At 32.1% G+C, this 15,824-nt stretch overlaps 1 protein-coding gene across 3 annotated transcripts in view; it reads left to right on the forward strand.

Moving 5' to 3' along the window:
- Positions 1-15,824, forward strand: part of LOC106457294 (phosphatidylinositol 3,4,5-trisphosphate 3-phosphatase and dual-specificity protein phosphatase PTEN-like) — a 103,784-nt gene that overhangs the window by 8,920 nt on the left and 79,040 nt on the right. For all 3 annotated transcript variants that reach the window (XM_013916683.2, XM_022383149.1, XM_022383150.1), the window contains exon 2: positions 9,313-9,433. In XM_013916683.2, the coding sequence (XP_013772137.2) occupies positions 9,313-9,433 (121 nt within the window). The remainder of the gene's footprint in view (positions 1-9,312; positions 9,434-15,824) is intronic.

A 15,824-nucleotide genomic window follows, 5' to 3' on the forward strand; every position in this document is an offset into this window, starting at 1 on the left:
TCTCACTAACCTTTTTTTTTGCTGCTTAGTTTGTGAGATTCGGATATCTTATTGCTAACGTCGCCTTCTTTGATAACTTTTTGGTAAATAAACTTTTTTGTTGTTTTTATTTTTTGTGTATTTCACTGTATTGTATTGAACAAAATGGTTATGAGGCCCGCACTCGTCATTCTCTCAGTTATCTGGCCCACTGTGAAAAAAGTTTGGTGACCCCTGATCTAGACCATCCCATCCACTAAACTAAACTTAAATATCCCGCTAATTTGAAGCCCATTATAGCTTAGAAATGAACAGATTAACCAATACCATTTGTTGTTGCTGGAGCTACATTTACGTGTCATGTGGGATATAAATCAAAACAAGGTTTTGAATTTCAAATATATAGTCACTAAATGTATATAAGGGACCACATTTCCATAAATGGAAAGAGGTGAGCCAGGCCGCTGCATTTGGTTGAGTAATGAAATATATCTCAGCAAAAAGAAAAGATGGGAGGTCCTTAATTTATATTCTAGCTTGTCAATGTCGGTAATTTGAGTTCCTAATTTGTACAAAACTATAGAATTTGTATTTTGACATCACGATCATCTAATTTGAACCAGTGCTGCATTCAACATACCATGTGACACACAAAAATCAATGTTTAAGTGTGTTTTTAATATTTACTTTTGAATTAAGAAATTAACTAATGTATAATACTAACATTTGAATCATAATCTACAGTTTGATACCAAACTTAATGACATAAATACATAAAATAGTAGTTCATTAACATTTTGAATGCGAGTCAAGAAATGCGATGACATGGCCTTTGACCCGTGCCTCCTGCGGACAGGCTTAAACAACATAATTGTGAATTTTTTGTGTGTGTACATCCTAAAAACACCTTCCCCCTCCCCTCCAGGAAAGTGCCACTTCTTGAGAATATATCTACTTCTTGATATTCAAACATTTCCCTTGCTTCCTTCTCTTTCTGCTTAGTTTTTGTACAAGCCTGTTGTTTGACACTTTTATGATATCACATCAAGTAGTTTGATCATTCACTAATAAAATACTGCTTTGAAAACAACTGCGTAGAAAGTTTAAATATGATTGGATAAAGCAAGATTTTGATTTTTTCATGTCATAGTAGAATAAATAAAGGGGATTGAGCAGTAGTTTTTTTGGGAAAGTTTTTAGTTGGAGCTCCTGTAGCATTGACCAAAGGCATTTAGTGGAAAGTTTTGAAACAAACAAATATATTGTTTTAATGTTTATCTTATCCAAACAACCTACATAAATAAATTGTCTATTTAATCATTTCTAATTTAAAGTGTGTTATGTTTTAAATAAAAAAATTGTTACAATTATCAGTGATGGTAAAACATATTTTCATTATTTGATTATCAGTTTACCCAAAATCATTGGTGTGGGATTACTACATATTTTTAAAACAAATGAAATAACAACCTTGGTTGTCTCAACATTAGCAATAACCTGTGTAGGAAATGTTCAGATTTCCTTTAAAAACAAATGTCCACTAGTTTTCCACAATATGCATAAATGCCAACCATCATAAGATCTCTATCATATTAGATTAAGGGCAGTTTGAAAATTATGTTAAGAAAAGTAAAATTAGCAGAAAATTGGGAGAGTAATAAAGTTAGAATAATCCAGTGATTCTCAAACTTTGGAAGCTTTTCAAATTTACAAATTTATATATCCCCCATGATTGTGATACTGAAAATAAAAATTCTAAAGTTTACATCTTCAACTATAAAATAATTTCCTCACAAAATTATTTTTATTGAAGCTATTATGATTATCAATTTTAGTAATTGTAATTCACAAAGTAGCGATGCATAAAATATTATAAATAAAACTGAATAACAGCAATGAAAAAAACTTATTTTTCACCTTTCATATTGCATATACCTTTGATGAGACCATCATACTCTCACTTTGAAAGAAACATTGGAGTAATCAAGTAGTTGAATGTAATTGATTAATAGTCCCAATGATTAATCAGTTAGCAAATTCCACTAATTGACCAATTCTAGCCTTGCTGTAATTCACAGTGGACATATATAACACTGTACTTCTTTTATTTAATTATATTATTTACAAACAAATTATAATGTTCCAGGACAAAATGTGTGAAGTCATTTATCATGGATTCATGCCATTTATCTCTTTTGGTTTTTAAACTGAACCTTTATTTATTCTATTTTACTGATTTCTTTAATACTTAATTTGAATATGACATCATGGCTGCACTTAAAATTCAATGTAGTGATTTCGTCAGCAAACTGAGTGACTAATACATTCCTTTATCTAGTAATTGGGATTGTGTCAAAGATATCTTATACTGTTTAGCTAGTAGATTAAATATGAGCCTTAATTGTGACTACCCATTTGACTAATGGTAATAGTGGCTTGTAATAGTAACCTTTATTTATCTTGAATATTTTGTTATTCTATATATATAAATAAAATTAGTTTTCTTCAATAAGATTTTACCATTTTCTGGTTCACCAGCAGATTTAATATATGAAATTAATGATATATGATGTTACACTATTTATTTATTTATTATTAAACAATCTTTACTCTAATATTGAACAACTTAATCTGGTTCATATCATAATAGTTAAGCAGTTTGCTAATATAAACAGTGTCAACCACTCTTGTGTTATTTGTAAGCCAGCATGAAGAGCCCTGGTATTAGGGGAGAAAGGCCTAATTGGCACTGGATAATACAGATATAGTGTGGTTGATATATTATATCTGGATGATTAATCTGATTAATAACTATGAGCATAAATTACATTGATTAGTGTCATATAACATAGCAAGTTAATCCAAAATTTGATTCAGTTAATTAATATCATGAAAATAATAAATGGAGTTGTTTTCAGTTAATTACAAATATATAAATAATCCAAATGTTAGCTATTACTAGTTCCATTGGCATGACAGTTCAAAATGATATGTATGTGTTTTGCTTCTACACAAATTGAGAATGTGAGGGTGTGGCCATTAATTACATAACTGGCCACAGAGATACATGTTGTTTGTGTTTACCTTATGTTTATATAATAGTGCAGCTTTAACTCGATATATTGCTAGCTTACTACAAGCTATAAACATGGCAGTTACTTAGGAAAAGATTGCTTTCATACAAAAAAAGTTAGGCCAAGTTAATATTTGCAAGTTTATAAAAATTTTCCTGCTGTTTATTTTATCATACTTTATTCTTTTAAGGTTTTGAGAATATAATCTCCATAAATCTGGAGCTCATGACAGTTTGTAGCAGTTGTACCATGGTATTCTGTACCAAGTGGCAAAGAGACAACTGACATGATGTTTTATTTTTCGAACTTGAGACACATTTGTTTAGGGTTTAAACCACTTCATTTCTCTTAATGGTTAGGTATCTACTTGAGGTAATGAATCTAATTCCTAATTAGATATCTTAGTCTTTTGAAATTAGTAATGCACATGCTTCACTTGCCTAAATCACATATTTTCATCATATTGGTTACTGGTAACAGACCTTCTGGTCCTTGGAATGAATATTTTCAATTAGGTCTTATCTGTTCCTTTACTTGTATCCTTCTCTACAACTCTGGTTCTATGCAAGATCTGGATCACTGTATTTTAAGTTTTAGAAATTGCCTCATTATTTGTTAAATGACAATTTCTTCATTTTATTTTATTTTTGTAAATAAAGGTTACACATACTATACCTTAGAAATCATGAGTGTTCACCATCATTACTTTCTTGATGCTTTGTAGTCTGTTTTTTTTTGCATTGAAAATGAATTTTCCAGGCAAGTTACCTGTATCATAGTATAGCTAAGTATTGCTGATCAATCATTACTTCTGTCCATGTTAACATTGATTCACAAAATATTTTGATTTGTTTTTAAATTTTATTTACCAACAGTATTTTTGGTGTCTTAACAATCTTAAGATAAGAGTCATTATTTTCAACTACTTTTTTTCCCCAAACCTTTTTTCAGTCATTTAGTTCGTTATAACATACTTGTTTGAAATACATCAAGTTTGAAACAATGCTCTAGTATAGATGTTTGATCCCTTTGAACCCTTAGCCATTTTTCCAATAGTTAAAGTTTCCATAAAATGCTGTAGTTTTCTTCTTGTAACATTTGTTAAAATTACTTGCTATGCTTTATGTAACTTGTTTTGAGAATAAGACACCACATGTTCTACCTTTCATTATAATAATTTTTTTTAAAAAGTCTTGAACTACTTTCATAATACAAGTAATTCTTTTGTTGATGGAAATAACATAGTTGTAAAATGCAACATAACAACACGCTTCTTTATTTTGAGTGATAGCTAGCAGTTAAAATTAAAGACAATGTACATGATGCTATAACTGTAAGTTATTCAGGTACACAGTTGATATTTCTTGATGTGTGTGAGACTTAATTATAAAACTTTTTTTTATGCTTGTTGTCTCATCTCAAATCCATTACACGTGGCTTTGTCCTTCATTTATGTTTTCAAATCATCCAAAAACCTAAAATGAAATACATTTACCACACTTTTGGTATTGCTGTTTATACACAATTTACTTTTAAAGGATTTTTTTATATGTAATTTTAAAAAATTTCATTTCACTTAAATGAACATTACAAACGGTATTTCAGCTGCCTCATTAAAATGATTAATAATACATTTAATGTAACCACAAAGTTAGTTGACAATTTAATTTCAACAGCTACAGTAAGATATGATAAGACTAAGTTAGAGACTTAGTCATAGTAACTGGCCAAAAATATGCTATTTTGTGACACTATCAGGTTAATTTATTTGTAATTTTGACAATTTATTAGGGGATGGTATGTCAGGCAAACTTTTGTATAAAAATATTTTTATGTTAAGATTGGATTAATTGAAATTACAGTGGTAAGTTGTGTTTATTGCTTGTAACTTGGATTTAGATCTGTTGTGACATTCACATTTTATGATGGCAGGTGGCTGTCATAAACATGCATACATGTAGCTGCACCAGCAGTGGCTATGAAATGTCACAACATTAGGTAGGAGTTTTGATTTTGTTAGATTTTTAGATGATCTCCAAGTAAGTTTATTAGCCAAACCAATATTTTTTTTTCTAAGAAACACTTCTGTAAATTAAACTCCCATTAACTTTAGGTGCTGATGATATATGAATTGAAGTAACATAATCTGTTTGATGCAGCTTGAAATCTTTTAATCTAACATCAGGAAAAATGCTTGAAAACTGCAATTATAATTTTGGTTAAAATATTTTTATGTGGTTATTTTCAGAAATGCTTTACTACTGATTTCACAATAATTATTCTCCTTATAACATCCTTATTGTGTTTAATCCAATCCAGTTTAAGAAAATGTTTGTGGAAAATTTTAAAAAGAAAGGCATACACAGATGCTATTAAAATATCTGAAATGTTATAAAAGTTGGAAAGCTTGGAGATTTTTGGAGTCATTTTGTTTCAACAGACATAAAAACCAGCTAAAGCAAGAGCTAATTTGTATTATCAGTCTAGTAATAAACAGTTTTATTAAACAAAGAAAGAATGTTGGATTATAAACTTCATTAACGTATGTTACAATGTTTTTGAATTTCTTTCCATTTCATCATTTTACTTTAAACAAAATCATTAAGCATAATGGTTTCAGTAAAAGTGTGTAAAATGGCTGAATAAATAATTTATAAATAAAAAAAAAAATTGAAAATTCAACTTTTTATTTTCATGTATAAATTCAAAGTAACTTTTGTAGGGCATTTATTAAAAGTTAAATCTCTAAGCCATTTGCAAGACATCTGGTAAGAAGTTGATATGTGTTTCTTACATTGTATAATTGTTTTATTGTAAACTGTTTGTCTTTTTGGCGAACCATTTGACCAACATTGAACTGGTTTAATTCAACAATAACACTATTCAGTATTGATTTTTTCTGTCTGAAAGAATTCCAGAAATACAATTATTAGGTTATTCTTGAATCAGGTTGTAACTAAATGAAATTGTTGATGTTAATAATATAGTATTCTTTATCTAAAATTTAAAAGTTATCTATATTTGGTTTAAGAAAAATTTCTTCGTAAGGGTTTATAAGGCACGTCTTTACTTGTAACTGTTACTTATTGTAAAAGATTTCTTGCTTAGCTAGAATATTATTAGGTGAAGAGTACATGAAACTAGTATTTCATAATTATATTTTCTCAAGATTTAATCTAAATACACTATGTGAAAAAGATATATTGAGTATTTTGTAGCTGTTGAGTAATTCAAAGTGAACATATTTAAACTAAAGTAGTTGGAACTCTACTATAAAACTTGTCTTTGCCCTGTTAAGCTTTTCAACCTGATTAAAATTGCAATTTGGGACTGATTTAATCAGAAATTTTGAAGGAAATGGATATTTAAAAGTTTTTAAAATAATTTACATTTTATATTTAATGATGCAGTAATATTGTTATTACTTTATGTAATTTTAGATGTGAAGCATCTGAAGCTGAAATATGTTTTTTTATGTGTAAAAAAACTTCAGCTGGTGAGGCAAGGATAATGACTATAAAACATTTTTTGTTCTGTAAAAACCAGTATTAAACTAATGGGATTGCTATACAGTTGCTTTAAAAATTTTTTTATTATTGTGAAACAATAAACATATGTCTTTATGATTAAATGTTAATTAGGTGTACCTGATAACCTTGATTAAGTGAAAAGTTGTGAACTGATTTGACTTGGTAGTGAAGGTTTCAATGCATGTATTTGAAGTTATGTGAGGAACTCTCTCTCTATATTGCTGATGTTATTTATATTTTTTGTTTGTTTGGCTAATTAAATATTTATGAATTAAATCCATAGTAGTATAGATTATTATACAGAAGTATAGGAAAACCTGTAATGTTTAGAAAACTAATAATTTTAAAGTATTTTTATTCCATTTAAAATTGTTTTAAGTAAATTTATTTTTCCTATTCTTCTTTATATGTGTCCTCTTTTTCTGTAATTATTTGATTCTCATACTATTAAGTAAGATTCTAAGAAGTGCATGTATAGTTATGCTCAGAAAAATGTTTTTGGCTCTGAAATTAGTCATAACAGTTAAGAATCTCAAACTTACAATATGCGTTTTTTGTTTTAGGTGTTTTCATTGATGAAAAATAATTGGAAATAGTAATAGGAAGTTTGTTTTGCACCACTGAAAACAGTGAATAACCTTAAGTATTAAAAAACAACAACATAAATTCATTCAGGCATTAACTGTATAAAATGAAATGTGTGGTGAACATCTATCTGCCTTTGTCATCTAGCACATGATTATCACTTGTTGTCTTTTTTAGGCCATGACAAGCTTAGAATGGGCTGTAATGATGTAAGTTAAGTTACTAACATGATTTGATTTTACATTCTGGAAATGTTTTTAATTTATATTTTAATTCAATTAATTCAGAATTAACAGTAACAGTGACATCATAACATCAATAGAAGACTAGACTCATGATCTAGATATTCTGAACAGCCATGATACTCTACAGCAGAAATAAAAATTATACATTGTGAATGCCAAATGTATGTGGGTTTTCCATAGATTTCACTTTAGGTGACCAGATAATCTTGCAAGTACCGTTTACCATGTTTGTTTTGTATGATCAAGCTTATTACATGAAATGTATGTTCAAGCCTCTGTACATAACAAATAATCTCTTTAAGACAATTGAATTTTACATTTATTAAGTTTAGGCCTAGGAGGATTTCAGGTAAGTGAACTATGTGTGCTTTAGTGATTTACACATGTAATGATGTGTATCATGAATCTTTGAAGATATATAAGGGTTGCAGTTATGGTTCCTCACAACAGGTTCAAATGCATGTGTATTACTATTTATTTGTTCATAGTGCTAAAACATGCACTCAACATTAGTCTCTCGGTGCATTTAATTTATGAATTTTTTAAATCTTCTTGTGAATTTTGTAACGTTTTTTCACACTTTGGAAAGATTGTGCTAAGAATGTTTCTCTTTTTGTTGCCAAAATGAGACAAAATATTTGAAGCAATAAATACATCAATAAAGGTATTCGAAACACTTAATAGAATAAAGGTTAAATATGTTTTAGGATATTAAGTTAATCAGAATTAAGTATCAGGTGAAAAAAATAATCCAAAAATTAAGGAAAATGCTAAAAAATATATTGTATAAAAATATATATACATAGTCAAATTACACTCACTCACAAATTCTTGTATTTTCCCAAACTGGTTAACATGCATTTGAAAACCAAATTACTCATTGTTTAACTACTTGAATTCAAACTACAAAAATTTACAACCTTATACATGATTTACAAGGGATTGATAAAGGAAATATTGCAGTTTTGTATTACAACATAACCTGTTAGTCATTTTGAAGGAAGTACACACGCAGAAAATGCATACATAAAAGTGAACTCCTTGTAAAAATTGTTGAATGTATAAGTACAAAAATATATCTGAGTTACCTTTAGGTTCTTTTCTTTTATTCAAAAATATTTTACAAATAAAAGTATGTGATTGCTAAGCAAGGAGTATCAAAATTTTGGATTATTAACTGTTAAGAAGCTATGTTGGGTTTTTGCTATGGATAAAACTTATTGCGACACTAAAAATGTAAAAAAACATACATATTTAATGTAGAGTATGTTTAAATATTGTAATATGAAAAATAAAATAGCTACTACTAATTAATGAATAGTGAGATAGCATTAATTTAGATTGGGGGTTCTCAAACATTTTTTGCTGGACCATTTTTTAAAATGTTGTGGGTTGTGACCCCCCCTCCAACATACAAAGTAAAAGAAACTTACTGAAGATACTCTAAAATATCAGTTATTTCAATATCTTGTGACTCTCTTTTAGGACTGGATCCATAATTTGGAAAAATGCTGGTGTAAGGCATGGGTAGCAAGTGAAAACTCAATGTTTTGTAGACTTTGGTATAGATGTTTTACGCATAAATATGAAGAACCGTTAACATTCTGTTGTGTTTTTGAACTGTGTTTCCATAGGTATTCTGTTTGTCCTAATTTTGTTTTAATGGTAGTTAAATTCAGATGTATTTGGCTAAACTAAGTTTGTTAATGATGCAAAATAGAAGAAATGGTGAAATACTTGGCTGAAGACATTTTTTTATCAGTCTTCAAAAATAAGTGATATTGAGTAAGCATTTCTTTACTGAAAATATTGTGTTAGGTATTAGATCTTGCTGTTATCAAATTTAAACAAATGTAGTTAACGTTGTATCTAATCAAACACTTCTGATGATATGAACAGGTGACAGTGGTTGGTTTCAACTCACTTACTAACCTCAGAAAGATGGCAGCAAAAATCAAGGTCCTGGTTAGCAAGAAAAAGCGTCGGTATCAGGAAGATGGATTTGACCTAGATTTATCTTGTATCCATTTTTTTGGTTTTACAACAAGAAATATTTTTGCAAATAAATATATTTTGTTATGTCAGGCTTATTAGCTTATGGGAAAAAATTAATAGAAGAATGAAAAGGGAGGGAAAGAAATATTAAAAAAGACTGTAAAATGTAAGAAAAACAAATTCTTAGTCATACGCTTTCTAATGTATAACACTCTCAACTAAAAAGAAATGCTAAGCTGAGAAATGATGCAGCATTTTAGTTGGAAATGAAAACTTGTAGTAGTTTGGTGAATTAAAAACAGGTGTCTTTTGCAAATTCTAAATTTCTTATTACTAACTGTTTTGCCATTCAGTGGCATGTCTGCAGACTTATAATGCTAGAACCAGGTTTTGACACATGTGGTTGGCATAGCACAGATAGCCCATTGTGTATCTTTGTGCTCAACTACAAACTAACAAACTTTATGTGTTGCCTTGTTTGCTGCAGTGAGAATCTAAGTGAAAATAGTGAATTAAAAGTAGCTTGTTTACTTGTTATTTTTTTTTTTATTTTGAAACTGCTTTTGCATTTGCTTTTATTTTTATCATTTAAACTTTCAAAGTAATTTTTTCTGATTTTGATGGAAAATTTGTTAGTGAAATAATGTGCAGATAATAGGCCTACTTGTAGTGACAAAGTAATTGCTGAACTTTTTCCTTTGACTTGTGTACGTAATATATTAAAAGAATCTTTCCTATATGTAAATTTTTCACTGCTCTCCCTTGCACGTATCTTGAAATGAAATGTTATTGTGATGTATTTTACTGGTATATTACATTCACTGAGAATGTAATTATGCACACTGGATTTGTTATTGGTTGTCAACCAAACATACCTAGGATTACATCAGGGATGCTTGAATTCATAAATAATGTTAGATATTTTAAATATGGTATTTTATCTTTAAAAGAATGTTGTAATCTATTTACAGGATTAAAGGACTTTTAATCAATATGTTGGTAAGCCCTATTAAAAAAGCTTATTCGATTGATTTTTAACATTTAATACACGATTGCCAGTATATGCAGTACTATTCACAATACTATTTTTCCCCAAAGAAAGCATTTAATAATGGTTCTAGCCTTATTCTTGTGCAACTTCATGAATTTTGTCACATAAGTGCTGTTAATGGAAGATGTTATTTCTTGGTTGCACATTTCAATTTTTGAAAAATATGTGTAGCAGAACTAGGTATATTATGATCGCAAGAGACCCATTGCTAGTTACAGTGTGTCTTCCAACTTGTTATTAATGTATTAATGTTATTTATTAATGTTATGTATTAATGTTATTTATTCCCCACTTAATTGCCCTTAGCAGTATCTTCTGTCATGTGACACTCTTCACCAACATCAGTGTGCCCTCTATCCTGGTACTGTATATAAGCACCTCATTCAAATAATGTTATCACTTTTTCCCGACAAAGTGTATACTAACGGGTTTCTCTGTACTACGACCATTGGAGATACTTTGAACATTCTTGTGTTACCTAGTTGATTTTTGTTTAAAAAAAAAAAGGAAAAGAAAATTGCGTTTGGCAAGCCAATATACAGCATGAATTATTGGATTATTGTTTACAACACGGAGACAAGTCAGGTTTCTCCTATCCCACATCTGATATCTAGCATTGCTCAACAATTGGGGCGAGGGAGTTACTCTTAGTTGAGCCTTTCAGTGACCTTATTTGTAGTGATATGGAGACATATGTTCAGTCCGGTGTTGTTTCTACAGGGGGCTCTCAGGCGGCATTTGAAGGTGATTCTAGATATTCTGGAGAGAGAATTTAGATTTGCTTTTTCCAGTGCCTTTCTTTATTCTCTCGGCTTCTTAAGAAGTCACTGTGGAATCAGCTACCTCTGGCTTCTTTTCTTCAGTTGGTCCATTAAGGGTGTGATGGTTTGGGTTTTTCCCACAGTTGCTTTTGAGCCTGCACCTTTCTCGATGGCTGAAAGGTCTGTGAGCGAATACTTAGTTCTTCCTCCATCCATTGATATTGCATTTCATGCAGGGAGGTTTACTGTTCAATTACGTGAAGGGACAACTATGCCTTGTGTGCCACTGTTGTCAGAACTACATGATGTATCCTACCACTGTCAGATGGACACATATTGAGACTCACAGAGAATACACCTGTTCCTGGAATTTTGTAGTCAACCTGAGTAGATCAAAACTTTCTAGAATTCTTTTAACTCTGTATGGTGCTGAGATATTTATTATCCCTCCAGTTTTGGTTGGAAGACTCTGGATCACTACGTCAATTTGATGATGAGTTGGGACCATTGTTAGCATGTACATAGGTTCGAATGTCAGCTCCTGCATTCATCCCTGCTGTCATTGGCATCTCAACTTTCCTCAGCTCTTACAGAGAGTCATAGTTCAGCACCTATTTGAGAGTTCCAACCCAACGGCATCAGCCCCTCAGTCCATTGATACTCAGAATAGATTCTGTTCACATGTATGAGGTTCTTCTGTTTGGTCATAATGCTGCCTGAGGTAATAGTGACTGTTGTATGCCTTTGGGATCTGTGGGGCCTCAGCTTTGAGAATTTCTAGATGAGTGGAAAACCTTAACCATGGATCCATGGGAATTATAGGTCCTTGAATCAGGATTAGTTTTTCAGTTCACATTTTCACCACTGTTATCCACCCAACCTGTAGTGTTTCTGCCTCCTACAGATACTTGGAGTTAGGAACTGTGTTCTAGGGCTATCAGAGTTTTGTTGGTCTATGGGGCAGTGAAGAGAGTCATGGCAGTTCTCCCAGGGTTTTATTCCAGTTTGTTTGTGGTGCCCAAGAAGACAGGAGATTGGAGTCCAGTCATTCGTATTTCTCATTTGTATCAATTACCAGATCCTCCAAGATTAACAATAGAGTCAGTCCTCACCCAGCATTGGCATTTTTTACTAGGATTGTGAATGTTCAAGTTTGATGTTGCTGATTCCTATCTGCACGTTTCAATAGCAGCGGCGGCCCACCACTATCAGCATTTTTTGCCCAAGGGTCAGGTGCTGCAGTTCAGGACTCTGCCCTTCAGAGTAGCATCAGCACCATATGTGTTCTGTTGAATCATACAAACTTTTTATCATTACCTTCATTCCCTGGGCCTGTGCACACATGATTACATGGATGACTGGTTACTGCTGGCACCATCTCGTCAGTTGGCAGAATGTCACACCTAGATTCTACTTTCAGAAGCAGCCAAAGAAGGCTTCATTAATAAGAGCTGGGAAATCTGTTCTCACTCCAATACAATATATTGTCAGTTTGGGTATCTTGTTCAATGTGCATCTCAGTTGGGATCAGCTGTCTCCCATCCGGCTCCAAGCTGTGAAACAGGCACTCCAGCTCTTACTCACCTCTCATTCTCCCACTACACAGATGGTTCTTTCTTATTTGTGGATGTGGCTATCACTCAAATCCCTCATGCCTTTGGGACGAGTGATCTTTATGCAACTACTGGATCATGCCATGTATGTGTCTCAGTCTTTGCTTAGTCCCACGATTTACAATTATTAACGGAAGTGGCACACATATTGGCAATTGTGTATTGAGGGGAGGTTGAACCCACTTTGACCAGAAGTACCAACCATAACTGATTTTCTGATAAGGGTTTTGCATTTTCTACAATTGCTTTATATAAGACAGCCTTATCAACTACCTTTCGATACTCGAGACAAAATTTATTTGAGTTCCCATTGCTCTCTGGCCTCCTCATGTCGTTCCACACTAGCAACCAGTAACACAATATACTTTATCTAGGTTGCAACAGGCTATGTAGAAATGGGGGTGTTCCTAGAGGCAGGCTAGGTGGTATTACTGTACTAAGCTGGACCAATACTCATGAACTATCATGAGTAAAGCATAAAGGGATCCTGCTCGTCCCTGCCGATCATTAGATTGAATTAATCTGGGTGAGCTTGCTTTTAAAAATTTAGGGAACTAGATTCATCTATTGCACTGTTTCCAGAGCATTGTTCCTTGGGATTCCCCAATGTGCATTACCCCCTTGTTTCTTACTAGTGGAGCTAGGGAGTTCTTATCACACCTGGTTTCTAGTTGCTGGGGTGATGGACAGAGGCTATTACTTTCCTTCTCTTTTCGAGAAGAGGGCGAAGTTTGGGGTCCTCGTACCCAGGTTCCTGGATGTTTTTTCCCAGATGTTGGTAGGATAGGCACGAGCATACGTGGGAGCCTACTTGCAATGCTGGTACATATTTGACACTCTGCTCTCTGGTTGGGTTGACCGTAGCCCTTCTTTTTGATCAGTATCGGTCAATGTCTCTTTGTAATTCCAAATGCAGAGTTATCCCATCCTGGGTACTTGGTTGAGCACAGTTTGTACCATGTCCTTCATATAATAGAAAGGAAAGGGTAGTTGCAAGTAAAAAACCAGGTTGGCTCACAAAGAGTTTGAGAGATAATATTAAAGAAAAGCATAGTAAAATTTAAGAAATTTAAATTGACTGGTATGACAGGAGATTTAGAAGATTATAGAAGATCAAGAAAGTTGGTGAAACAGGAAATTAGGACATGAAAAAGAATGCATGAGAAAAGGTTGGCTGAATGTATAAATAATATTTCCCCAAAGGTTTTGAAGAAGGTTAAAGATTGGATATGTGAGCCACTTACTACTATTTTTTGTTAGTCCTTGAGTACCTGAGGATTGGAAGTTAGCTAATGTAACTCCTCTTTTCAAGGGAGGTGATAAAAATTGTCCCAGTAATTATAGACCCATTAGTTTTACATCAGTTGTGGGAACAATTTAGGAAAGTCTGTTAAAAGATACTTTGCAAAGTCATTTAACCCTTTCGAGACAGGTCATGGGTGAAAGGCCATGTCATCTTGTTTGTTGATTCCCATTAAAAATGTTATTGAATTATTATTTAATGAAATTATGTCAATAAGTTTGATATCACACTGTAGATTATAATTCATATTTTAGTACTATATATTACTCAATTTCTTAATTTAAAAGCAACTATTAAAACATCACAGATAAACATCGATTTTTGTGTGTCATGTGGTATATTGAATGCAGCACTGGTTCAAATTAGATGTTTGTGAAGTCAAAATACTAAGTCTATAGTTTCAAACGAATTAGAAACTCAAATTACTAATATTAACAAGCTAGAATATAAAATAAGAGACACTTATCTTTTCAATTTGTAAGATATTGCTCGTGTTATAAATCAAACACAGTGGCTCCCCGCCCACCTCTTTCCATTTTTGGAAATGCTCCATTATGTACGCTTACTTCTATATATAACATGAATAACCAATCAGAAGCTCAGAATGTCCCCCTAGTGGCTTTCTCAGCCATTTTAATGGATTTGGCATCATTTCTTTCTTTTGAACCAATATTTCAGTGAGGTAGGGTGTGTCTTTAGTCTGCTCAAAATTTCATATTTTCTTAAACTAAATTACATCTTAGTTACTGAGCTTTAAAAATTATAGTGGAATTCTTTTGTATTAATGAGTAATTTATGATCTTTTAGGTATTCAAATGTATATATAAAACCATCCATCAGTTCCATTCTGACTCAATGAGCATGCCCAGTTTCTCTGCAATACAAATTCTCTTTTCCAGTGTAGATTCTCGTTTCCCATGTGTATCCTTCAAGTCTGCACAACTTATGTAACTTAACTCTGTTTTTGTGGGATTTCCCTGGAACATATTGCCTGAAAACCAGTTTTCTTCTCCATGGTATCATGGTTTCATCTATCACTATGTTTTTGCTTGGAGTCACATCTGCTATAAACTGAGTGCAAAAGAGGTCAACCATGTTACTGATCTTGGAAATTCTTCCTCTATTTACAGCACTTTCATTGTCATTGAAGTGCAAGCATTTCAGAAGCACGTCAGATCTATTGTGCTTCATGGTTTTTACTATAAAGTTATTCCGATACATCGGTTTCTTTGACCAATACAGTCGCATTTTTGTGAGTGGTACCAAACCCATGATAGCAGTAATCTATCTTCTATATAAATAAAATAAGAGTTTTGTCTGTACATTGCTTAGAATAGTGTACCTTTTGCATATCTTCACGTTTCATACACCAGAGAAGCCGAAACAAGCCTTATCTTAATTTCTGTCTGTCTGTCGGTAATGCTCGCGGACGTGTTTTTGTTTGCTTTTCACGGGAAAACGAGTGCACCATTTTCGATGAAACTTTTTTTCCTTGTTTTATAGATGTGTAAGAAGGTTATAGGCTACTTGAAACTGTCATATGCCTTTTGGAAAGAAAATGGCGGCCGCTCAAAAACCTGCTTTGGTGCGGTTTTGGACGTGATTTTGTTCGCATTTCACAGGGAAACGGGTGTACTGATTTCGATGAAACTCTTTTCTTTGTTCCATACATGCGTGAGAAGGCTATA

The sequence above is a fragment of the Limulus polyphemus genome, unplaced genomic scaffold (genome assembly GCF_000517525.1).
Source record: "Limulus polyphemus unplaced genomic scaffold, Limulus_polyphemus-2.1.2 Scaffold313, whole genome shotgun sequence".
In the NCBI taxonomy this organism is placed as follows: domain Eukaryota; kingdom Metazoa; phylum Arthropoda; class Merostomata; order Xiphosura; family Limulidae; genus Limulus; species Limulus polyphemus.